Source organism: Pseudonaja textilis, chromosome 1 (assembly GCF_049901715.1).
Source record: "Pseudonaja textilis isolate UNSWEBS1 chromosome 1, rPseTex1.2, whole genome shotgun sequence".
NCBI lineage: Eukaryota > Metazoa > Chordata > Lepidosauria > Squamata > Elapidae > Pseudonaja > Pseudonaja textilis.
Window position 1 is genome coordinate 40019180 of NC_141990.1, and position 25251 is coordinate 40044430.

General features: G+C 38.9%; 1 protein-coding gene across 2 annotated transcripts in view; it reads left to right on the forward strand.

Moving 5' to 3' along the window:
• The window catches only part of LOC113433344 (cullin-9-like), a 52455-nt gene that overhangs the window by 13447 nt on the left and 13757 nt on the right, over positions 1–25251 (forward strand). For both annotated transcript variants that reach the window (XM_026695874.2, XM_087932092.1), the window contains exons 5-29: positions 554–692; positions 1737–1927; positions 2763–3135; positions 3316–3508; positions 4077–4284; positions 6503–6696; positions 7046–7254; positions 7740–7977; positions 8753–8858; positions 10950–11177; positions 11570–11660; positions 11755–11926; positions 12529–12634; positions 15540–15635; positions 16300–16475; positions 17154–17287; positions 17386–17571; positions 18205–18320; positions 19803–19985; positions 20129–20286; positions 20990–21239; positions 21390–21561; positions 23597–23742; positions 24601–24709; positions 25012–25208. In XM_026695874.2, coding sequence (XP_026551659.1) covers positions 554–692; positions 1737–1927; positions 2763–3135; positions 3316–3508; positions 4077–4284; positions 6503–6696; positions 7046–7254; positions 7740–7977; positions 8753–8858; positions 10950–11177; positions 11570–11660; positions 11755–11926; positions 12529–12634; positions 15540–15635; positions 16300–16475; positions 17154–17287; positions 17386–17571; positions 18205–18320; positions 19803–19985; positions 20129–20286; positions 20990–21239; positions 21390–21561; positions 23597–23742; positions 24601–24709; positions 25012–25208 — 4371 coding nt within the window. The remainder of the gene's footprint in view (positions 1–553; positions 693–1736; positions 1928–2762; positions 3136–3315; positions 3509–4076; positions 4285–6502; positions 6697–7045; positions 7255–7739; positions 7978–8752; positions 8859–10949; positions 11178–11569; positions 11661–11754; positions 11927–12528; positions 12635–15539; positions 15636–16299; positions 16476–17153; positions 17288–17385; positions 17572–18204; positions 18321–19802; positions 19986–20128; positions 20287–20989; positions 21240–21389; positions 21562–23596; positions 23743–24600; positions 24710–25011; positions 25209–25251) is intronic.

Here is a 25251-nt window from a genome sequence, read left to right on the forward strand (position 1 = left end):
AATCAACCCCCCCCCCCAAAAAAACCTCCAAAAACCTGTTGTGGTGGAAATAAGAGAATGTGCTGCCTAATCTACGTTTCCTAAAATTGGTTCCCTTTAAATATTGCAGTACTGGTTTTTATTTATTTATCTGTATGTATTATGCCTTTATGATTTTTACAAATACTGAAACTCAAGGCAACGAACTTGTCCAACACTACTTCCTCCTCCTCCTATCTCCCCACCCACAACAAAAACCCTATGAGGTGGTTTGGGCTGGGAGAGAGTGACTGATCCAAAGACACCCACCTGTCTTTCATGGCTAAGGCAGGACTAACTCACAGTCTCCTGCTTTCTAGCCTGATGCCTTAATCACCGGACCAAACTATATTATTTACTGATATTAAAAAGTGATTCAGTTTATTTTGATTATTAACATAAATGAAATTGTAAGTACTTCTGTCCCATACAAGCTGGGTAGTGTTCGTTTTTCTTTATTTCAGAGCTTCTATTTCACGGCATGGAGAATTTGAGGGAACAGATGGCTTTAACTATGCAGTTCATTGTTTCACAGGTTTTGTGGCAGTCTACTGGCCAGACTTACTGGGTACACTGGCACATGATAGAAATTATTGGCTCTGGGGAGCAAAATGAAGAGGATGCTGCACACGAAAAAGTATCTAGTTTAACAGAGAATCTGAAACTACCCACAGGTGAGATTAGAGGTGCTTACAAACTAAATTATGTGTAATTTTAGTTTGAATTATTGCATGCTATGAATTCATTGTTGTTGCTTCTTTTTAACTAGTGAGATAATAAATGTTAGATGTGTTTACAGAGAGAAAAAAGTTTACTTGGCTAATGTTACACTTTAGGTCAGATTGTAGATTATTATTGAGATTAAAATCAAAGATGATACTTATTATTAGATAATCTTAGGTCTGCAGCCTTATCCATTGTCATCTGAAGAAATGAAATATGGTGAAATATTGAAAGTTGAATAGTAGCAGCTATTTTGTGCCTTATATTTTTCACTATATTATTTTCTCTGAGTTGTATTAGAGATGGATTTATTTTTTTTGTTTTATTATTTATTTTATTATTGCATTTTTATCCCATCTTTATTTATCCCATCTTTATTCTTTTAACAAATAACACAAGGTGGTGAACATATTTATTATTTATTTTATGTCGCTCATTTCTCCTGTAAGGTGATCCAACCACAACTTCCTCCTACTTTCCTCACAATAGTAACCCTGGGATTGAGAGGGCTGAAAGAGAGTAACTGACCCAAAGTCACCAAGCTGGCTTGTGCATTTTTAGTTGAAAAATTCACATTCTTCTGCAAATGAATCATTGTTTGCTTACAGGAGCCTGTAGCCCTATGGTAAGATAGGCACTAAATAAATTTAACAAATATCAGGATTGAGCATATTTTTTCTGTAGAATTCTAGAGTGTCTACAAATGAGAAGTTCTTGAGGAAGAATCCTGCTAGCAAATTAGTTGGAAATCTTCATTCCTTCTTCCCTGATGCTCCCTCCAAATTTGCTCTGATGATTTGGAAGACCATCTTGAATAATGGAAATTGCTGGTATCGGGGACTGGAAAGGAGAAGGGAGCGTAGTACATATAACCTCTCTTTGCAGAGCTGGGAACTATTCCAAATGTTATCCTGTTTTCTTAAGCTATAGCCAAATGACAGTCAAGTCCTTGAGTTCAAAGTTTGTTTTTGCTTTCTCTCTCTCTCCCTCTGCAGCTACTCAGACCTTTTACTGCAAACCTCTTGGAGGGCTTTACTGCCTGCCGTATTTAGTGGATCAGCTATATGAGAATTCTGGAATGTTGAACCGGGCTGAATGGTGGGAGCTCCTTTTTTTCATTAAAAAGCTAGAACAACATGAACAACAGGAAATTGTTCAATTCATCCAAGAGAATCATGAAGAACAGGTAAATGGAACAAATTTAACTTGGGAGGAAGAGAACAGAAGACGAAACAAGCATCTGATTAGGAAAATTTGAGCCATGGTGGCGCGGTGGTTAGAATGCAGTACTGCACTGCAATCTAACTGACTGCTCACTCCAGGAGTTTGATTCTGAGCGGCTCAAGGGTGACTCAGCCTTTCATCCTTTTGAAGTCAGTAAAAGAAGGACCCAGATTGTTGGGGGCAATATGCTGACTCTGTAAACCACTAAAGAAGGGCTGTAAAGCACTGTGAAGCAGTATAGAAGTCTAAGTGCTATTGCTATCTCATTAGGAAAAATGCAATGGCACCTCCAACCATTCCTATTTCTTGGGAATTAAGAACTGTGAACTGATAAGCAGGAAGAGCAGGTCCTGTGTTCTTTTCCTAATGAAGACATAAACATCACTTGTTCCCCCTTCCCCATATCATTTAGAATTGTACTGCTGAAAGTTAGAATCAGACTGACCACATTCCCATGGTACAGTTTTGCAGACTTAAGAATCAGTATGCACTATTTTAAAAGGGGTTGGGCTTAAGTGTAAGAACGGTAACATTTTTACCTTCTTATCACAACCATGTCCTGCCACTACCATTTTAATTAAAAACAGTCTGAAAAGAATTCCATATTCTTTCCAGTGATTCTTATACATTGGATTCCATGATTCTACATAGGGTCAAGAAGCTTAAATACCTCCAACTGCTCAAAATATGCTCTTTCCTTCCCTAGTGTGTGTGTATGTGTGTATATATATATATATAACCCTAACCCTAGTATGCGTATAGACTTCTGATTACTAAATTGTCTTTTGTATTTTAAGCTGTCTGAACTAGATGAAGAGGGCCTGATTCAGCTGTCAATATCAGTAGAATTGGCTCAGAAACTCCTGCCACTCTTGAGCAAGTACTGTCAAGGCTGCACCCAAAATGACCTCCAGAATTCCCACATCTATCTCAAATACACCCTCAGCAAGGGAAGTTCAGAACAAGGTTGTCAAAGTGGAGGCATGACCTCTGCAAAAGATAGTGGCTTTTCTGAAGCCATGGCTTCCCCAAAACCAAAGGAATCCCTTTCTGCTGAAATGTCTTCTCCAGTGCTGTCCACAACAGAGAAGACTGACACACAGTTGATTAATAAACTTCTTCACGTGGAAGGACTTTACTTTCCAGACATACCAGATGAAAAAGCTAAAGGTAAATGCCAAAAAGATCAGTTCATTTAAGTCAAATAATTGTAGGAAAGTAGGGGGGGGGGTGGAGTTGAAAAAATCAGAAACTGTTGTGGGAAATTAAGAATAAAAGTTTAACAAAAATTTTGGAATTGGATAGTTACTAAGAGACCATTTTACTGATCTGTCCTTTAATATTGATCAGCTTTCTTCAGTGGAAAGGTGTCAGGAAAGAGGAACTCCTTGGAGAAGCTTGCAGATATTGTAGATACAATACAGAAATCTAGTTCTGAGGTTGCACTACAGGTGGCTGGACTCAGATTCATAATCAAGATCTTAGAAGATGAACCTGGTCAAGAAAGACAAATTATTAAAGTAGAAAGTGGACCCTCAATCAGGTTAGTTTTCTTCTTTCAATATGCAATAGTTAGAGTAGTCCTGTATTTCATTAATTACCATGGATTACCAGTTAATACCATGGAAGTACAGATAATTTAACTAAAGACATAGTGTTTAGTTAAATTATCTGTGCTTCCATGGTATTAACTTTGCTTTCTTTTAACACAGTCATTCTACTTTTCTTTGTAGTCTTTGTAGCTTGTGGTTTTCTCCAGTTCTTTTTCTTCTATTCTGTTGTCTCCAGGTCCATCCACTTCCACTATCCAAATCTTTTTGTCTTTCTTATCAACAGTTGTTAAGTCTGGAATCATTCCTTGATAGTTGTATATATAATTATATATTTCTGTCTCTTTCACAGAAATATACCTTTGTACGTAGTTTTTGAGTTTGTAGTGGCCTTCTCTTTATGGAGCTCCACTCCAACTTTCCTGGTTTGATTTTTATCTGGTTTTAATAGCCTTTTTATTTTCCTTAGGAAAAACTAGAGGTAGCACCTGGGACTTTTATTTGCTCAGCCACTTATAAAGACACAACTATCGATTTTAAAAGCTTTTTTGTGCTCCTCAGAGAGAAGATGGTGAAGATGCTGGTGGAGCTGCTGAGCAACCAGCTGAAGGAGAAATTGTTGATGGTGACAGCATTAAGACTGCTTTATGTGTTAATGGCAAAGTACGACTGGCGAATCCTTTTTGCCACAGAAGGCGGGGTGCGTGCTGTGCTGGGCTGCATGCAGGAATATTCCACTTCAGCATTGATGCTGCAGGCTGGCTTGGCGGTAAGTTGAATATATAAATGACAGAAATAGATGATCGGAATTTGATGTATGTGTGTATTTGTTTTAGAAGAATTTTCCATTAACTCTTAAAGGAAAAAAAAGGTATATATTAAACAATAGTTAATACATTAAAGTACCAGAGCAAATAAATATGCACAGAAATTAGATCTATGTAAGAATGTTTCTCAGAATGTTATTTTTATATAACATTCTGTAAATAATATGATAATATTTCTTAATCCCACATAAATGTAACTCTCAACATGAAATTCAATTGTTTGAATTAGCTTTCAGTCATGTATTAGTGATTACTGGGAATCTTCTCCAGCATGAGGAGAAAATCCCTGGAAGCAACATAGGAGTAAATTAATTTCAGATCTTCCACGGGCCTAAAAATAACAAGCAAAACCAATAATTCACTATGAAAAGGAAGGCTATGGATAACCAGAAATGGACAGTGATATAAAAGAATAAGAAAATGAACCATACCCTTTCCAACATAGTGGAGAATTAAACCTTAAATATGAAATAAGAAAATGAAAGAAGTTAGTATGCTTGAATAATGAGAAGCTATTGGTTTATAAGGTTGAAAAATAATTCTTTTTTATAATTTTATTAAAAATTACATTGTACAGATGAAATTAATGCAAAGTATATATATATTTTTAAGAAGCATGAAGAAAAAATAAAAAAGAAGTCAATTCCTTCATTGTCTCAGCAATGACTTTAGCAACTTGTTAAAATACAACAATCTCTTCCATCCCATACCTCGCCTCATTCTTTGAAACAAATCTTTAAAACCTCATTATCTATCTTAATCAGCAAAAGTCTGTCAAGGGTTACCAGAAATACCTGTCTGTCTATGCTTGATCTAATAAACCCACCTGAATTCCATCCTTGTGTGTCCATTGTTAACAAATCTCTCTCCTTGATAAAAGATTTTGCTCCATTCTGCATTATCAGATTGATACCAATAAAGGAGAATATTTGTAGCTCAGGGTTGAAATGAGGGGTCCTTGGTGCTGTCTGACCTTGGTAGTTTTCTTGCAGCAGTGATGATGTTACCTAATTTGAGTAATGAAATGTCTGCAAGAAAACTACCAAGCTCAGAGAATACTGAGGATCCCTCTTTAGAGTAGAGTAGAGTAGAGTTAATTGAATTGAATTGAATTGAATTCTTTATTGGCCAAGTGTGATTGGACACACAAAGAATTTGTCTTGGTGCAAATGCTCTCAATATACATAGAAGAAAAGATACATTCGTCAAGACTCAAGAATAATAAGGTACAGCACTTAATAATAGTCATAGGGTACAATAAGCAATCAAATCATACTGGGAAACGGTCAACATATAAATCGTAAGGATACAAACAAATTTTTTTACAGCCATACAGTCACAAGTAGGAGGGAATGGATAAGGAGTGATGAGAAAATTAATAGTAATAGTAATGCAGACTTTGTAAATAGTTTATTCTTTTCCTTTAATTATAACACTTAATTCTTTCTGGTGCTCTCTACTCTCCAATTTTCAAAATCCCACTTTATCATGTTGTTTTTCTTCTGGATGTAAGAACATGGATCATTTTCCATGGGAAGGATTCTTATATTTGATTTCAGAATATTATTAAATGCATCTGCTGCCCAAAGTAGCTTTTAATAAGATGGACAGATATATAAATTGAATGAATGAATGAATGAATATGGATCTTTAATCAGTTTATAAAATCAATATTCTAATCTCTCTTTTAGTTTCAATTAAAAAAAAGTAAGTTGTTAAACTTGAAGCTTCTTTTCTGAAAGATTGAAGAAAATTGTCTCAGTGATTAAGAAATGAGGATTAGCTGAACCTTAAAGGTTACATTATTAGCTTTGATGGAATCCCTGATTTCTCACCATTCAACTCACAAGCACAACAATGAGGAGCCACCTATGAGGCTGCCACCTATGAGGAGCTACTGTCCAGTATATCTCTGGGTGATCTCACAAACTCTTCTTTATCCTGAGAGATTTCATGGGCCCAGATTCAGCATCTAGCCAGCAATTTCAGCTGTAATGTCCTTACTTTTTCAGAAATGTCTTCAGTTCACTATGTCCTCAAAAGTCCAAGTTGAACAAGATTTCAAACAGCTAAAATATAAAGTGGTGCTAATGAAATACTGGGATAAGGGGAATCAGTTACTTATTTCTGATCTTCATTTTCTGTTTTTGGTTTTTGTAGGCACTGAAAGTATTGGTGGGTGCTGGGAATTGCGAGCTGATTGGTACCAGTGGGAAATCGTACCCTCTGAATCATTCAGATGCTCAAATGATGCGGGAAATTTTTGCCAGCATTGGTTCTGCTTCCAGCAAAGAATCTGATAATTTACTCTGTGTAATTTGTACTGCTATTGAGAAGATGTTGGCTACACCTGGGTAAGATGAAAATGAAATCCTGACCAAATAACTAAAGGAACATAACTATGTTCAAAGAATTAACACTAAACAAGGATAAGGAGGGAATGTTGAGAATTCTTTTTTTTTCTTTTGTAGAATTTGGTGGATGTCTCATTTTGATAAGTTTTCTGTCTTGTACTTTGAGATTGGAAGCAATCTGACAGACTTATTAATAGTATTACTGTTATTTCAAAACATGTAATAATTTCTTGGAACTGAATAGGATTATTAATTGCTTAGTGTTGGAATATTATGTATTCCAATAATTTTCCCTTCCACATCCTCCAGCGTTGCCTCAGTTGCTTATGCCAATTCCTCTTTTCCTCAGAGCCTCATCAGCAGTGCAGAATGGGCTGTTGGTATTAAACATGCTGATCAACAATCACAAGGGCCTGGCAGAACAGTTGGGAAGCTGTGACCTCCGTTTGGTCTTGCAGAGTTGTTGCCAAACAGGCCAGAGCTCCAATGAGACGCTAGCTCGAATAGTGCTCAATCGTTTGGCTGAGCATAAATTGCCATTGAGCCAGGAGAATGCAGGTACAGATTGCTTTTAAGTTTCCAGTTGCTTTTCTTTATCCTGTTGGCATTTTTCTTTGCAAGGGTGTAATGGTTTGTTTTATTTCCACAGAGTGCCCTGTTCTGAAGATCTAATAAGGTCTTACCTCTCCGTTATGTTGGAAAGGGATGATTGCCCAAGCACGCAATAATTTTCTTATTCTTCAATATCACTAAGTCTTTCTGGTTATCGATAGGCTTCCTTTTAATAGCAAATCACAGGAGATGGTTTTCACTTGCTGTATGTTGGATCTTGGAAGGGCAGAGGTTAACTATCCCCATGCTGCTTCCAGGGATCTTCTCCTGCTGGAGAAGGGGCCCTGCTGGAGAAGATGCCCCACCCCTTGTGGCCATTTATTGGGACATGATTAGCATCTGTTTCCCCCCCCCCCAACTCCATAGCCTATTTCAGAAAATTTTGTTTTGACATAGAATGATCTTCTCCTTCCCTCCCCTTTTCTATATAGAATCTGAAGCTTCCTTTGAGTTCAAAGATATGGATGTACCAACCCTGCTGAAAAATCTGCATGAAACCAGCTTTTCAAAAGATGTAGTGCTAGCATTGGAGCACTGCCTTTGTGATGAGGGTGTTTACCCTGAGAGAAACGGAACAAATGTTTTGCCAGATCATGAGCATTTCTTGCTGCTCTTGAAAACCCTGGAACAGTTGGGAGCTGAAAAGACTGTCCAGATGGCCATGCTGAGGTAGAATGAGGATGTATTTTACCATCATGGAATGTGGAAGATACTTTTGGAGGAGTATTTGGATTCAAAGAAAGTGGGGTGGTTTGAGCGGTGGTTTCTTAAGGTGGGGCCGCTCACTCTTCTGGATAGGTTAGCACAGAAGCTCTGAAATAGGTAATTTATCTGTAAATAATGTAACTTTCTGACCTGCATCATCACAAGTCAGTCTGTACAAGACAATGACTTGAGGCTTGTGTATACCATAAGCTTAGGAAACAGAACATTGCAGGAAATTGTTTGAAATGGGAATAATTTATTGTTATAAATTTTGGGATACTGCACTTTATAGAAAACTGTCACTATCATAGAGGCTTAGAATTCTGGGAATTGCAATCCTAAAACAGCACTGAGCTGGATGAAGTGCCTGTAGTGTTTTGGACTCTATGTGAGAGAATGAACCACAGCACAGAAACAGCTTTGTGATCAAAATCATAAAAATGAATATTCGGCATCAGGCAATACAGAAAATGCTTGTTGCTAGCGTTAGGCCTGTAGAGAATGCAATTCGTCCCAAATGGTATTGGAGCATCTTAAATTGATGAGAAACAGAATTGTATTTTTTTTGCAAGAAAGTGTTAATAATGAAATATGTATGCAACAAAAACCTGAAATTTATTGTATATTTTACATACAGTTATTAAAATAATCCAGGCAGTCATCTTAAGACACTAAACTCAAGACTGCTGTTGTTATTAAATTGAATTCTGTATTTATAAGAAGTATCGTCTCTTTGCAGGATTTTGAATAAGTTTTTGGATATTTCCCAAGAGGATGCATTGCCCTGGCATGAGTGCATTGAGCCTTTCCTTTCCTCAATGAATACCCACAATAATGAACGGGAGGTAAGGGATTAATTGCAACATAAGTTGAAAAGGAGACTAATGAGAGGCATTTGAAGAAGGTAAGAAAAACAGTGAGGATGTTGACCAAATTGCAGATTTTTAATTCAAGCCAGTTGTGGCTGGCAAAAATCATTTGTCATCCCTGCTGGCAAATAGATACGTATATAAATGAAATTTGGATTGAAAATTGGATAGAATTGGGTCAGGAATTGGGTCAAAAGCATATGCAAGCAGTCCTTGACTTGCAACCACAATTGAGCCCATAATTTCTGTTGCTAAGTGAGACATTTGTTAAGTGAGTTTTACAGTACCCCATTTTTACAACCTTTCTTGCCAGAGTTGTTAAGTGAATCACTGCACCATGTTAAATGATGCCTTCCCCATTGACTTTGCTTGTCAAAAAGTGGCCAAAGGTGGTCCCATGACAACAGCAACCATCATAAATACAAGTCAGTTGCCAAGCACCTGAATTTTGATCATATGATGTTGCAATGGTCGTAAGTCTGAAATGTCATAAATCACTTTTTCAGTGACATTATAACTTTGAACATTCACTAAATGAACTATTGTAAGTTGAAGACTACCTATAGGTATATTTGCACATATAAAACAAGCATCACTAAGTTCTTATCAGTCTAGATAGAATGATAGAGATTTCCCATGAGATTCATCAATAGGCATAATCTTTATTTGAAAATTTGATTACTTTTCCAACAGTAATCTCTTTCCAGTTTTTACTGAAACACTTTCAGAATGATCAAATTAACGGGTTTATGCTCAGAATGCTCAAATTTGAAACCTTTAGGAAAAACTAAAAAGTTAATTTTTAACTAGCAGTTGATTACAGTCAAGAATTCCTCCCTATGCCTTTGAGTAGGTTCTAAGACCGTGATGGCGAACCTATGGCAGGCGTGTCGGAAGTGGCACGCAGAGCCACTTCTGCCGGCACGCGAGAGGTCGCCTGAAAGAGCCCCACTGAGGATGCGCGCCTGCCACCTACCCGCCAGCTGGTTGTCGGGTATCTGGCACGCATGCACAGGGGGCCAGGAGACACACATGCATGCACAGGTGCACGGGGCACACAGGGGTTCTCGCACACATGCACAGATGTGTGGCACATGCAGGGGGATTGTGCACGCATGCGCAGAGGGAGCACGCATTGCCTTCGGAGTGCTGGGAGCCGAAAAAGGTTAGCCACCACTGTTGTAAGATGTTGCTTAAATGTTAAGTTCTTGTGGGTAAATAGAGTGTATGCCTGGAATTTCTTTATAAGTGGCAAGAGAAAAAACTAGAGATTGCACACTACATCCATTGATGGCTTGTGATCCACAACATGTTTGAAAAGAGTCAATTTTTTTCCATTGAGCTGAAATAGGCCTCATACCCATGATGCATGGATTGATCAGGTGTTCCTGAAGAGACATTGAAGAAGGGTTGTAATCGGGTGGGATTCAAATTTTTTATCAACCAGTTCTGTGGGCATGGCTTAGTTGGTGGGCATGGCTTGGTGGTCATGTGACTGGGTGGGCATGGCTTGGTGGTTATATTATTGGCTGGGCATGGCCAACTCAATACCACTCACATTGAGGCACGCATCTCCTCGCCTGGCCTCTCATGACTGGGGATACTACAACAGTTGTAAGTGTGAAAAATGGCCATAAGTCATTTTTTTCAGTGCCATTGTAACTTTGAATGGTGATTCCACAAAAGCAAAGTACCAGCAAAGGAGGGGAAAAAAACTCCAGAGAAGTTCCTGAGACAGGAAGCCTAGTCCTGCCAGAATGTAATAAGGGTTAACGGAGAGGCAGTTTCTGTAAGCAACACCAGAATGTTTCCTTCCTGCCTTCCTTACAGGATTAGGCCAGTAATTTCTTCTAACAACCGGTTCTCCAAACTGCTTAGAATGTTAACAACCAGTTCTAGTGAATAGGTGCGAATTGGTAGAATCCCACTCCTGGTTGTAATCCTCTGGAAGATATGGCTAGTGATGAGGGACAAAAGGAAATACAGATTGAAAAGGGGAACTGATTTGTCAAAAACTGTTTTTCTATACACTTCCTTGCTGAGATTTTATTACGCTTCTATCCACAGGTTGTGCAGGAGTTCATCCGTTTCCTGCATCGTTTGGCTACCACCAACAAAGATTGTGCAGTTGTGATGTGTCGTGTAGGTACAAAGGAAGCTCTGACGAAAGCTATGGACAAGCACAACTCCAACCTGTTATTGGTGACAGAGTTGCGGGACCTTGTGACTGACTGTGAGAAATATGCTAGCCTTTATAAGAAGATGACAACCAGTATCCTGGCTGGTTGCATTCAGGTAACTTTGACCCGTCCTGTGTGTGTAGTTAGGTAGTTGGCCCAGGAACAGATAGATAATGAGTATCAACAGACTGGTCAGATAATCTGTAATAAAAGCAGAGCAAACAGGCAAAAGCTAAATTTGGTCAAAAACATCATTTTTAAGATTATGAGATTCTGTTCTCTTTTTTTATATAGAAATAAACAACTTTCTGATCCTTGTGTGTGTGTGTGTGTGTATGAATATGATTCAGTGCTATGTACAGAGGGTGGTAGTTTAGAGAAGCCTAGTAAATTCTGTCCAGTTGAATAGCTTGCATTATAGAATCAATATATTTAAGAATAAAAAAATTTCTTTAAATCTTAAGCTTTATTAATGAATATATTCTGCTATCTACCTTGCTTATACAGATGGTTCTAGGACAGATAGAGGAACATAGACGAAGCCACCAGCCTATTAATATCCCCTTTTTTGATGTTTTTTTGCGCAACCTTTGCCAAGGTAAATGATTTGCGCCCTTTGGAACCTAAAAATTGAAAGATTCATGCATAGATCTGCTGTAAAGAGAGTAAGTAATTTCTCCCTCGCTCCCTAGGTTCTAATGTAGAGGTGAAGGAAGACAAATGTTGGGAGAGGATAGAAGTCTCTTCTAATCCACATAGAGCCAATAAACTGACTGACAAAAATCCAAAGACTTATTGGGAGTCTAATGGTAGCACAGGTTCCCATTACATCAATGTCTACATTCATCGTGGAGTGGTAGTCAGGTAAGTGGAGGCAATTAGCTAATTGGCTTTGAGAGTTTCTAGGCTGCAGGATAAGAGAGAGCTTTATGATCAAATGAATTAAGCAGATAGTTGATCAAAGTCATAAAAGTATGCAAACTTTTCAGTTATTGGGAATTCTATACTAGGCCAAATGATAAAAGTAAAAGCAGGGAGGAGGGATAGATAAATTTGCATCTAATTTCATTATGGTGGATTGTGAGATTAGCAGATACCAGATGATGAAATAATTTCTCACAGTGACTTTTGAATTGAAAAAGCAAATTAAAAATCCCCCCGTCTTTTTTTTTGCACATTGCTATGTTTGCAAAAATGCAATATCATACATTTAACTGTAAAATGGCCTAGAAAAAGTTGCCCTGATTGATTAGTTACATTTGGGGGTTGATTATGACTGCATATGTAAGTCTATATGTCAGTGTTTATGTCTATGTAGTAAGTTCTTCTTTGAGAAGAATATATTAGGGGCTATTTCATGAAATATTTTTAGTTACCCAGGTAGACTTTTATCTCATGCTTTAGTGTATATGCCAAGACGTCTGACATAAATAGAAAGAAACAAATTTTCTTTGTTTTTAATGCAGGCAGATGACTTTAATAGTAGCTAGTGAGGATTCCAGCTACATGCCAGCTCGGATTGTCGTGATGGGAGGAGAGAACCCATCTAGTATCACTAGTGAACTCAATACTGTGAGTGCTTCATTTTTTTCCTCTAAAGCCAGTCTGCTTTTAGAAACCTTCAGTAAGGAAGGTTTTCTGCTATACTGCTAACATACTCAGGGTTCATAGACCTTCTACAAAGAATATGCAGTTGTTTTGAGCTGTCCATGCTTGATTTGATATCCTGTTGGAAACTTGCCATTTCTCAAATTATCTATGCTTCATTCTCTGATACAGTTTAATTAATTTATTCTGTTGAGGTGTCACACAGCTCCAAATGACACTAGTGTCCCTCACAATGTAGTAAGACAGATGAAATGCTGTTGCAATTAAACATAAAAGGTAATAAAGCATTAACTAAAAATCAGATGATTAAGATGGTGATTCTGACCAAGAACAAAGATAATGATGGTCTTTAACTACCCTAGCCTAAAGTCTGGGAAAAATGACAGGCCTTCACGACCCCCCAGAGTGCTTTCAGAGTAGGAGCCACTCAAGTGGCAAGAGAAATTGCATTTCAGAAGACAGGTGCCATGAGGTCAGGAAGGTGCATCTTGGGTCATGAAAGATGACACAATTTAATTGAAGTGTTGTTGGTTTGTATTAGACAGGTAGACATCATGATAGACAAGAGGATCCTTCAATTAACCAGGCCCTATAATAAGTAGGACTTATAGGTCTTAACCAGCTCCTTGAATTACACCTGGAAGTAGGCGAACAAGTACAACCAAGGCCGCCTCTGCATTAAATCCCAGGGTGAAACGTGACTGAAATGGGTCTAAATAGTATTTTTCTTCTAAAGTCCTCAGCATTTGCAGTCTAACCACCTTTGCAACACTATTCCCTAAAAAGAAGGTTGAAGATAGGACAATCGTTATCCAGGACTGATGAGGCCTCTTGAGAATGGGGTGGACCACCGCTTTCAAGGGCGAAGGCACCACCCCTCAAAAAGGCAGACACCATAGCATGGAACCTCCCTAGCCACTTTGACACCCTGCCAGGGATTTGTTTCTAGCAATTATTGAGTGAGCTTACAGGAGAGAGATCCCTGACCCACCTTAGCTACTTTTATTATTGGGTGTTTGGTAATTGTAAGGTAGAGAAGCAGAGACAACACAGAACCCTAACCCTTTTTATCATCTGCCATTGGCTCTTAGTGCCTTTGAGTTATTGACTGCCACTTGGTTGGATCTGTCTCTTGTTCACCTATATTTGCTAACTTTCCTTTGGCTATCAAACGCAAGAAAAGTATCCCTAAAGTCACTTATTCCCACAATAGCAGAAGAAGCAGAAAGAAGCTGAATGCTGAATGAAGCAATTCAAGGTCCAGAGAAACTGCAGGTAGTCCTCGACTTACGACCATAATTGAGCCTAAAATTTAGGCTGTAAGGCGAACAGTTGTTAAGTGAATTTTGTCCCATATTATGACCTTTCTTGCCACACTTGATAAGTGAGTCATTGCAGTTGTTAGGTTAGTAACATGGTTGTTAAGTGAATCTGGCTTCCCCATTGACTTTGCTTGTCAGAAGATTGCCAAAGGTAATCACATGGCCCCGGGACAAGCGTCAGAATGTTGATTCATGACCACAGGGATATTGCAACAGTTATGAGTGAAAAATGTTTATAAGACATAAGCCACCATTTTCAATGCCATTGTAACTTCTAACAGTGACTAAACGAATGGTTGTAAGTCAAGGACTACCTGTTCGTAATTTTAAGGAGCACGGGAACCCATGTCTAATTAAGAACCTATTTGTGCATGTGTATAAGCAACTTTTACATGATTCATTCTAAGGACCCTCCAAACCATATTTAGTTTCCTCAAATTACACAATTGAAATTTTGCATAAAAATATGTTTGGGACATAATTTGATATAGCTTTGTCCTCTGCCTTTGTCAAACAGACCAATATATTGAGTAAAAACATTTGTCTGGCTTCCTATTGCTATATTGACCAGCACTGGCACTCAACAATTCAGAGATAATTGTTTCTCTCTGAACTGCTACCTAATCAATGAACCAGAGCGGCAAATGATGGAACTTCAGAAGCAAATATTGTTACTTAGCCACTGAGATGTACCCGTGCATGGTTGAAGCTAAAGTTCATTAATGTGGAAGTACATCTGGATTTTGTACACATATACTTAATGCTCGCATTGGTTGATTCTCGAGGGATAAATGTGACAATGGAAGCATAATTTCTTAGACATCTAATCATATCTGCCAGCTTCTTTTTTACTGCTTCACTGCTGATATATATCCTTGTAATTTATAACTAGTTTTTCCTGGAACTTGACATCTGGTAAAAATTAGAATAACCAAGAGTTTCTGCAAGCAAGAGGGTTTCCCTCTCCATTATTCAGTTAAGTAAGGTTGAGCCTGCATTATTGCCACGTTTTAAATGCCGACATGTAGCTCAACGTGTATTCCCAAACTTTTTATGGTAGCTTTACTGAAAGTTTCTATGTGATTCTCGGCACCCAGTGCTAGGGCTCAGAAGATACAAATATAATTGAAGGGTTATTGGTGGTAGAGAAGATTTAAGTGGATGTGTTTTGTACACATCTGTTTTTGTTCTAAGCTACCTTCAGAAATAATTGAGAGAAATCTCCCAGTTCTTGATGAAAAGGATATTCTTCTGTTGATAATGGATGGTGTTCTTCCTGTCCCTAAAAACTTCAGTTGAATGGAGAAGGGTTCTTTGATTTTGTATTTACAAACTTTCTCACTTCAGACTTAAAGGAGTGCCCTGTTATCCTGCCCTGCTAGATGCATTTATGCTGTTCTTATAGGGTGAGCATTATAACCTGCCATACTTTTATCTGTGCGGTGGAGAAAAGCTCATTACATGCTTGATTTGTGGTTGTCTTCAGCACAAAAGGGCAGGTTGCTGTCTCCATTTGCATTTCTTATCCTATGCTCTTTTTCTAACAGGTGAATGTCCTACCTACAGCTAACAGAGTAGTTCTTCTGGAGAATATGGGCCGCTTCTGGCCAATTATACAGATCAAAATTAAGCGCTGTCAACAGGTAAGTCCTAATGTTGTTTCTTGAAACAAAGCAAAGACTAAAGAGCTGTGCTTGATTATCCCAACTGTTTTTGACACATTGCTATAAATCCCTCATTAAAATGGGTCTTTCTTCAGATTAATGAGGCTTTTCATAAATGCTTCATTTTCCATACCGTAAACTGACATGTTATAGTTTATATTTGGAAATGCTATGTTACTTAAAGAAAATAGGTTCATTGGCTATGTGAATTATAATTGCATGAGTGCCTGAGAAGATATAAATTTTGCTATACAATATGATGGATGACAAATTATTTTCAACTTAATCATGATTTAGGCTGCCTTTTTGCATGGAATTTTATTTTCTTTGGGATTTTTTTCTTTGAAAATATTCACCTTCTGGCATTCCTTTATTTCACAGTTCATACAGTTAAAAGTAGTTTTAAAACCCCCAAAACTGGTTTTAATAGCATAGTAGCCGTTCTCCTGCAAAAAAAAGTTATTACAATATTCTAATTGATAGAATACTGTTTTTTTTGTTAGTGATATGAGAAGTATTGTTCAACTCTAAAAACTGAATGCTCTGCAAATTAAATACAGACATTTTTGAAAAGCACCTGCATATTAGACTGGAGGTTACTTGAAAAGTATTTCCCCATTGGAGAAAACTGTGTTATTTACAGGGTGGCATTGATACACGTGTGCGTGGCATTGAGGTGCTAGGTCCCAAACCCACCTTCTGGCCCATCTTCAAAGAGCAGCTGTGCCGCCGTACGTATCTCTTCTATACCACCAAGGCACACACTTGGTGCCAGGAAATCTTAGAAGATCGGATGCAGCTGCTGCAACTTTTCAACAGGTCAGGACTCTTCTGAGAATAATTTTTTTGGTCCTTTTCCTCAGGGCTGTCCTAGGGATTCAGAGTCTGCCCCAGAGCTGGCTTTTGTAAATCAAAGAAATGAGCACTGGTACAGACCAATGTTCCTAAGATACCCGTGTTCCTTCTTGTTAATTTGTGTCACCACTTCAAGTTAGATCAAAATAGGACTATGAGTTATGAATGCTGCTGTTTTTAAAAGTTTATAGTAACAGAATCTTGTAAAATCTGAATGCTCGTCCTCCCTCCCTCCCTCCCTCCCTCCCTCCCTCCCTCCCTCCCTTTATGTTTATGACACTTCCTGAAGTTACATTTCTGCCCCAAACTTAAATTTTGTTTCTTTGACTTGCCTTGGTTGCAGCTCCATGCATTATTACGGTTCATCACACAGTCAGTTGTTTAGACTGAATTTGGCATTCTTGTTCATGTATTGATTGAGTCCTTCCCAAGGATGTGGGATAGGCAGATGCTATTATTAATATTAATAATTTGATTTGATTTGTATGATCACTCATCTCATATAAGTGATTTTGGGTGACTCACAACAGATAACGAATGTATCATGGTATCCAAGTTCCTATCTCCTCATTGTATCCCTTTTTTATATTATGGAATTTATTTGTTCCAATCCAAGTAAGTTGTATCTTTTTCCTACTGCAGATTGAACAGTGCCTTGCGCCATGAGCAAGTATTTGCCAATCGCTTCCTTCCTGATGACGAGGCTGCCCAGGCTCTAGGCAAGACCTGTTGGGAGGCCCTGATTACCCCCTTGGTGCAGAGTATCACCTCTCCAGGTACTGATTGTTTCCTTGCACAGGTCTTTTGATAACTAGGTCTTGCTTATGCCTTCTCATCCCAAGCAGATGTGTTAACTGTCTTTCTTTCTTTCCAGACTCTAGTGGCATAAGCCCCATGTCATGGTTACTAACTCAGTACTTGGAAAATCTGTATGCAGCCAGGAATTCCATGAGCCGAGCTTCCATCTTTAATTCCCGTGTTCGGCGCCTGAGCCACTTGCTAGTGCATGTGGATTCTGCTGGCCCTGAACTTGAAGAGCTGAAGCCTCCTGTTAAAACGAGTGAGTGTCCTCCTTTGGGGCAAATAAGTGAAAAGGTGGCAAGTCCTTCTTCCAGTGTTGACAGAATGGTAACAAAAGGTTGTGTCCTCTTGGATATATTATATGATCATACTGACAAGAACACATGTCATCGGTAAGATTTTAGTGTAAAGATTGGTGGCATGGAATTATTGACTGGAGAAAAGTTCTAAAGTATTTGGGAAGTTGAAGACAGGTATTTGGGGACTCTAGTAGCTCTCTATCCCAGAAATCTTCCTTCCTACAGTCTGAGAGGAGAAATAATGTAAAATATCACCTCCTGTTTTATCTTCTTTCTTTCTATTTTTTATTTAGTTGAATGCAAAGATCATGTGAAAAGCAGTATCTTTAGGGAGACTGTTGCTTTTCCCATATCAAATACCCTGGCTATAGCCAAAAATCTGAAATTATGTAGTGTCTAAAAACCCACTTTTCTAATGGGCCAAATTTCCATTTGTTGTACAATCGTATATGGAACAGACTTTTTGAGAAACAGTGGTAGAATTCCATCTGTTCAGGAGAGTCAATTTGTCAGGTGCTTTAAGTGTTGTGGGGTCATACTAAAAATTAGGGATTTGTAAGGCTCTCTAATATTGTGTAACATTCAATTTGCAGATGGGAAGAATGGTAAGAACAAGGAATCAAGCTCAGGAGTTATCAAGCCAGCAGTGAATAAACCCTGTGGGATGACAGGCATCACACAATGCTGGAAAGATGTAGTACAGCAGCAGGTAAAGATGGCTGAAAGATGATGTCCAGCAACAAAGGGGTGAATGCATGCATGAAGCAAGGAATTGTGATATTAATGCAGGCTTTGGGGTTTTTGTACTGACATCTTCTATCATAAGCTATTAGCCAGTTCATCATTGATGCTTCTGTAGAATTCATGGTACAAGTTAAGAATCTTCAGAGAACTGCATCAGGAGTGCTGAGGCGTCAGAGAGAGGCTGATGTGAAATCAAGCTCTCAGGTGAAAAGAGTATGCCTATTCCAACTATGTTATCTGCTAAGCTAGGTAGAGTTTATTGTTAAATTTCCAGCACATGGCTCCTGGTTGCTTTTAGACTAGGGGTGTCAAACTCAAGGCCCATGGTCTAGATTTGGCCTGCGTAGTGTTTAAATCTGGGCCATGGGGCCAGCCTGAAAATAGCAAAGGACTGGCCTGTGTGCACCCCTCATGCCCTGTTTCCGGCCTGGATGACTTCCTGCAGCACTGTGCCAGCCACTGTTGCTGGATGGGTGTGACCATGGTGGGCATGGTCTACTGGAACTTCCTTTTTTCGCCTTCTCAAGAGTCTGGAGGTCTCCCCTGGGCCTCTGGGAGGGCGAAAACAGCCTCCCCTGGGTTCTGGAGGCCCTCCGGAACCTGAAATAGGTCTATTTCCCGACTTCCGTTTTTTCCGGGAAGGCTGTTTTTTGCCTTCCCAAGGGTCTGGAGGCCTCCCCCGGGCCTCTGGGAGGGCAAAACCAGCCTCCCTAGGCTCTGAAGGCCCTCCAGAAGCCATAAACAGGTCCATTTTGTGACTTCCAGTTTTTCGGGGAGGGCCGTTTTTTGCCTTTCCAACGGTCTGGAGGCCTCCCCTGGGCCTCTGGGAGGGCAAAAACGGCCTCCCTCAGGAAGCTGGAAACAGGCCTGTTTCTGGACTTTTGGAAGGTTCATTTTCCCTCTACCAGAGCCTCTGCACAGACCCTGCACTTACCTCCATTGAAAATGGGCCATGTGGAGACTCCTGGGAGGGGTGAGGTAGGATGGGCGGGGCCAGCTGTTCAGTTGAAATACTGGTTCAGTGAACCAGATGTAACTCTTAACATCCGGTTCGCTCAAACCGGTCTGAACCAGTAGAATCCCACCCCTGTGAACAGCCTCTTGTAGCACTCTGCTGCCAAAATGTTTTGGCTGGCAGGATGTTGCAGGAGATGTCCGTCCTGTCTCCTCACCCCCTCCACCCCAGCTGGCCCATGGAGCATAACTAATGCTGATCCAGCCCTTGAAAAAATCCAGTTTGACACTCCTGTTTTAGACAATTATTTATATAAATAGTTATTTAAAATATTTAAATTGAACATCTTGAATAAATAACAATTGGTCCTGAAATTTGTTTGAATCCAATGAAGAATTGTTAAGCCTTCCTTAACAATACTTCCTCAGGTGAGATCCCATTGAGTTAGATAAAAAGGTTGAAATGTGCCTCTGCCTCTTCTCTGTTGTCCAGGTGAAATGTTTCTTGGAGTCCTCCTGGCAGGCCCCTGATTTTGTGGAACAATATTGCAGAACCTACCAGCGCCTCCGAACTGCCATGGAGGAGCTTTTTGGACAACAGATTTCCTTCATGCTGGCCTTATGCCATGGTTTCTCTGGAGCCTTATTGCAGCTTTCCTTCCTGACAGCAATGCATGTAAGTCAGAGGTCAGGTAGATATTTAGCATGAGGTTACCCAAGATTTCCAAAAGTAGTTATTAAATTGTAGTTGTTAATATGGCAGAAAGAAATATATGTTAAATAAATGCTTGGCAAGTAACATTTTAATCTGATTTCCAGGTGAGTGAGCAGTTTGCCCGTTACATTGACCGGTGGATTCAACAGAGTTGGGCAGATTCGGGTAACGTGGACACCTTTCAGTGCCTCCAGCAGAGCCTGGAACCCGTCCTCTTCCTAGCAGATCTGGAGCTGGCCAACACTTTTGAGCGATTCTACCGGTGAGGCTTTTGTGGAGAGGAAACAGGAAGGGAAAGATGAATATACTACTTTTACTAATAGAGTAGACAGGTTTCAGGTAGGAAGCTTTTTGGCAGTAATGATAAAGCATCTTGCTGGTCCTTCAATCCAGATGAAGTTGTCTTCAAGGACATAAATATGGCTTTGTTTTAATGAGTTCAGTAGTTCTCAACTTACAACCATTTGGTTAGTAACTATTTGAAGTTACAATAGCACTGAAAAAGTGTCTCACAATCGTTTTTCACACTTAAAACTGTTGCAGCATTCCCATGGTCATGTAATCAAAATTTGGACACTTGGCAACTGGTATGTATTTATGATAGTTGTAGTGTCCCAGGGCCATATGTGATCACTTTTTGTGACCTGACAAGCAAAATCAATGGGGAAGCCAGATTCAATTAATAATCAATAAAAGTTAACCACATAACAACTGAAGTGATTCACATAATTGTGGCAAGAAAGGTCATGGGGGACAGAATTCACTTAACTGTCTTGCTTAGCAACAAAAATGTTGGGCTCAGTTGTGGTTGTAAGCTGAGGACTATCTGTACTTTGAAAGGACCTGGCTCCTTCTTATGAATCAAATAAGGCTATATCTCCAGACATACTGTAAAGATTGAGAATAAGGGTGGCTGGTGGATGACCCTTGTTCTGAATTTGACCTTGAACACCTTGCCTCTCCAGGTACTATTTAGGAGATCGTCTTCTATCTCAAGGAAAGACGTGGCTGGAATCTGCTGTAGTGGAGCACATTGGGATCTGCTTCCCCAACCGTTTTCCTCAGCAGATGCTAAAGAACTTGAGTGATATGGAGGAGCACCAGCAACAGTTTCACCTTTTCCAGTTGCAGCAGTTGGACAAGCATCTGCTGGAACTAGATCAGCAAGGAAACCATGAGGAGGAGGAGGAGGAGGAGGAGGAAGAGGAAAATGAGGTGAATAGGTGAAAAGAACAAAGCTAAAGCAAAAGTAGTCCTCTGACCTAAACAATACTTTTGTCTTCTCAAGTTTCTTATTTGGTTGATTGCTGACAAGAATGTCCTTTTGTTAGTCACAAAATTATTTTGGATCTGTTTTGATCCCAGATGATGGAAGGTGAACCATTTTCTCAGGAGAAAGAGGCAGAAGTGAAGGTATTGGCTTTGTCTCCACGTTGTTGGACCATCTCGCCCCTCTGCTACCTGGAAGACCCTGCCAAATTTTTCCCATCCTCCCTCAGTCAGCAGCTGAGAAAGTTTGCAGACTTCTATACCCAGAGTGAGTATGAAGCTATCCTGAGTCCAAATTGGGGTAGGAAGGAGTGTTCTTTATAGGTCCCACTGCATCCTGGTGTAGTTGTTGGTAAGCAAACCAAAAATTTCACCCAGAGACTTTATAATCAGGGAGGGTTCACAAACCTGGTAACTACTAGTTTAGATTTCCGCTAAAGAAATTTCAGTAGATTTTTAGAGAGGCCATCATAAATATTTATTATCTTTGGAAGAATTGATCAATTATAGGACTAAGGAATGTAGGAGCCAATTACAAGGAAAAACATATTTAGTTAGTATAGCCATATCTTACAAGTGAAAAATTATAAAGTGCAAATGACGGCAAAGAGTTATCTAGACCCTACATTTCCAACATGACTAACATCATGGGAATATTGCCTGGCACTTGCCACGTTTTGTGCCTACTTCATTTTATTGTTTTAAATAAGAGATGATTGGAGATTTTAAAAAATGAATAGGAAACTAGAATAGAGGATTGCAAAATGTACACTGTTTTTTAGTATAATATTTACTTCTAATATCTATGGAGTTTCTCAGTTATCCAGGTCATTGTTGTCCTGAAGATGCTTTTTCAAGATGTGACTGGACTTTCTGGTTTTTCTTTGAAGATGTTTAACTTCTCATCCAAGAAGCTTCTTCAGCTCTGTTAGTTGTGCCTCCTTCATAAATTCTGTGACCTGTTTTAATACTTCTGTTGGTAGAAATGATTTCAGTTCTTGGAGTTTGTGTTCCACTCTCTCTTTCAAAACCTCAGTTGTGAAATTAATCAGTTTTATTCTTTCATTGAGAAGTTGGAGCTGAAGAAGCTTCTTGGATGAGCAAAATGTCTTCAAAGAAAAGCCAGAAAGTTCAGTTGAAAAAGCACCTTTGATTTTCTTGTAATAATGTTTGTAGTTCAAAAAAGATCCAAATGGTATTCTTAGAAAAAGAAATGATGGAGGGCTGCCACCAAGTTTCCCTTTCTTCTTGACATACTCTTTCTTTATATGTGTGTTTTGTTCTTCAATCCTCATTTTCTTTGTAACCAAACCACCTCACTGTACATTTTTCATAGTGGTCATTCAGTTTGTATTCAGTCAACATTCATTCAACACCCACTCATTATTAACACTATCCGTTCTTGTTTACCTCACAAACTCCTTAATTTAATCTATTCTCACTTCATTTCATTAAACTTTTTCCTTCAGACATATCAACATTTATATAACAAAGTAGGCAAAAATACCGTTTTCAACTCTGGCCTTTTTCATTTTTTTGATATTCATTTCTCAGAATGTCATTCTCCAAGTGTTTTGCATATCTTAAAATTTATTCTTATTTTTGTCATTTTTTAATATTTAGAAAACAATCATTCTTTCAGCCTAACCTACTTCACAGAGTTGGTATTGCAGGGAAAACAGGAGTGAAACATTATGCAAAAAAATTCACCTTTACTTGTACAGAATAATGGCAGGATGTAAAACTTACCATCATTATCTACAACCTCTGTTGTACACCAGCATACTGTTGCCCATTCCCCTCCATTAGTAGGGATAAGTAAGGTACTCAGTGACCATGAGATGATTTAATTAACTAAATTTTATAGTAAGGCTCCCCAGTTCAGAACAAGCTGCATATAATATTAGAAGCAGATAAAAATAATTATCAAAATATGAAGCAACACAAAAAGGTTGGCATTTATTCACGGTGGGAATACTCTTGAGGATCCCACCATCATGCTGTCTTGAGATCTGGGAGAGAAAAAAGGGTTTCAGGAATATTTAGAATAGGGTCAGAATGTGGGGGGCATACTGACTACTGCTCCAGAGGGCAGCACTACTGATGAGTGATAGTGAAAGTATGGTTTCTGCATCCCATTAGATGATGGGATTATCATTATTGGCTTATATGATTATTGTTGCCATCTTAAAAAGGAGAGTTCGCAGTGTCTAAATAATTGCCATGCCTGGGTCTGAGGGCTTATAGAAATGTTTTGGTGAGCTTTCAGTGTATTTTTCTCTGACTTTTTTCATCTCTTTTAGGCCGGAGCCATTTTGGGATGGAACATACAAAGCCACAGCGTTTACAGTGGACATGGCTGGGTCATGCTGAGCTAAAGTACCAGGGCTATATCCTGCAGGTGTCCACCCTGCAAATGTACATTCTTCTGTGCTTCAATCATGCTGAGGTTCTGACTGCTTTGATTTTTACTTCATTGACATCCTAGGAAATTGCTTCATACCTATACTTAGTATTTATCCATCTGTTTTAGTTTTATTGACATTGATTGGGCTAGGAATAAAATAATTGTTATTTAGCCTCTCCAATCCTTTCCCCTGTTTCTGGCTTGTGGAAGGGAAAGCATGTTATTGAAAAATGGAAATGCATATCCTTGCATTTTCCAAGGATTTGTTTTGTACTGAGACATCAGTGATAGGGAATTCGGTGTGAACATGCTCTATTTAGATCTTTGTTTGATACAGATGTGTATAATTTGTCTGTTTCATAAGATAAGGATGTTTTCTCCTTGATTAGGGTGACTAGTGGCATAATGTTGGATCAATGAATTTTGTTTATCAGTTTGTGTTCATCCAGCTAGTTTGCCTGATTTAGGCTGGAGGTGGCCTTTTATTTACTGGTATTGTTTATAAAGAGAGAATAAAAATCTGATAATTAAAAATAAAATAAATAAATTTAAGCTGTATAGAATCCCTGACAGTTGTATAGAATCCCTTTCAATGAGACTACCTCTTCTGAAAAAAAAATAGTATCCTGACATTTTCTGCAGTGTTATAATCTTAGTATGACCCAACGTTATTCTGAACGGGATGATTGTGCTGAACCGTTGGTGATTCTGGATTGATTCTTTCTGTTCTGTACTGGGAAATTATCAGGGTCTCTTCTACTTGTCAGTAGCACATATCCCTGCAAATATATTGGGGTCTCAGAATGGAAGTGTTATTGCATTTGTAATATTATTTACAATAGGGGCATTGTGTCCGTTTTTTATATGTTTAACTTTATCTTTTTCGTTTATTGGTTATAGGAAGTTTCTGTGGAGACACTATTAGAAGTCACAGGTCTTTCCCCTGTCCTACTTAGTCATGCCCTGAAACCCCTGACAAAGGAGAACGGGATCCTCACCCAGAGGCAGAGTAAGTAGAGAGGACATTCCTGTAAAAGGAGAGGGGATAATGAGAATATGTTAGTTGGCCTGAAAATTAGGATGGGATTATGACTTTTATTTGTCTATATAATATATTTCATCTTAATCTCTTCACAACAGAATCATTAAATAAGCTTTTAGTTGATTTCATGACTCAATGATGAAGCTTCATTTCAACTTTAGTGATGAATTTAAAAGAATTTTCCAAGCCACGTGTCACAGAATAGAGCTGAATTTAGAAAGACAAAAATATCTTAGCTCTGCTCAGTTCCTATCTTCTCTGACTGCTAGGTCTTTTGAGGCTGAATGAAGGGACACAATGCCAGGCTTCCGGTCAGCGCCTGTGGCTCTTGCCCAAACAGATGTATTTGAATGTGGAAGAAAATGAGGGCTGTGCACTAGAGAAGAAGAGGAATACCATTTGCTGTCTCCTTGTCCAGATCTTGAAGGCAGAGAAAGAGATGCATATTGACAACCTGGTATTTAAGGTATGGAACACAAAGACTTAAGCCCCTTGCTGAACTCAGCTGG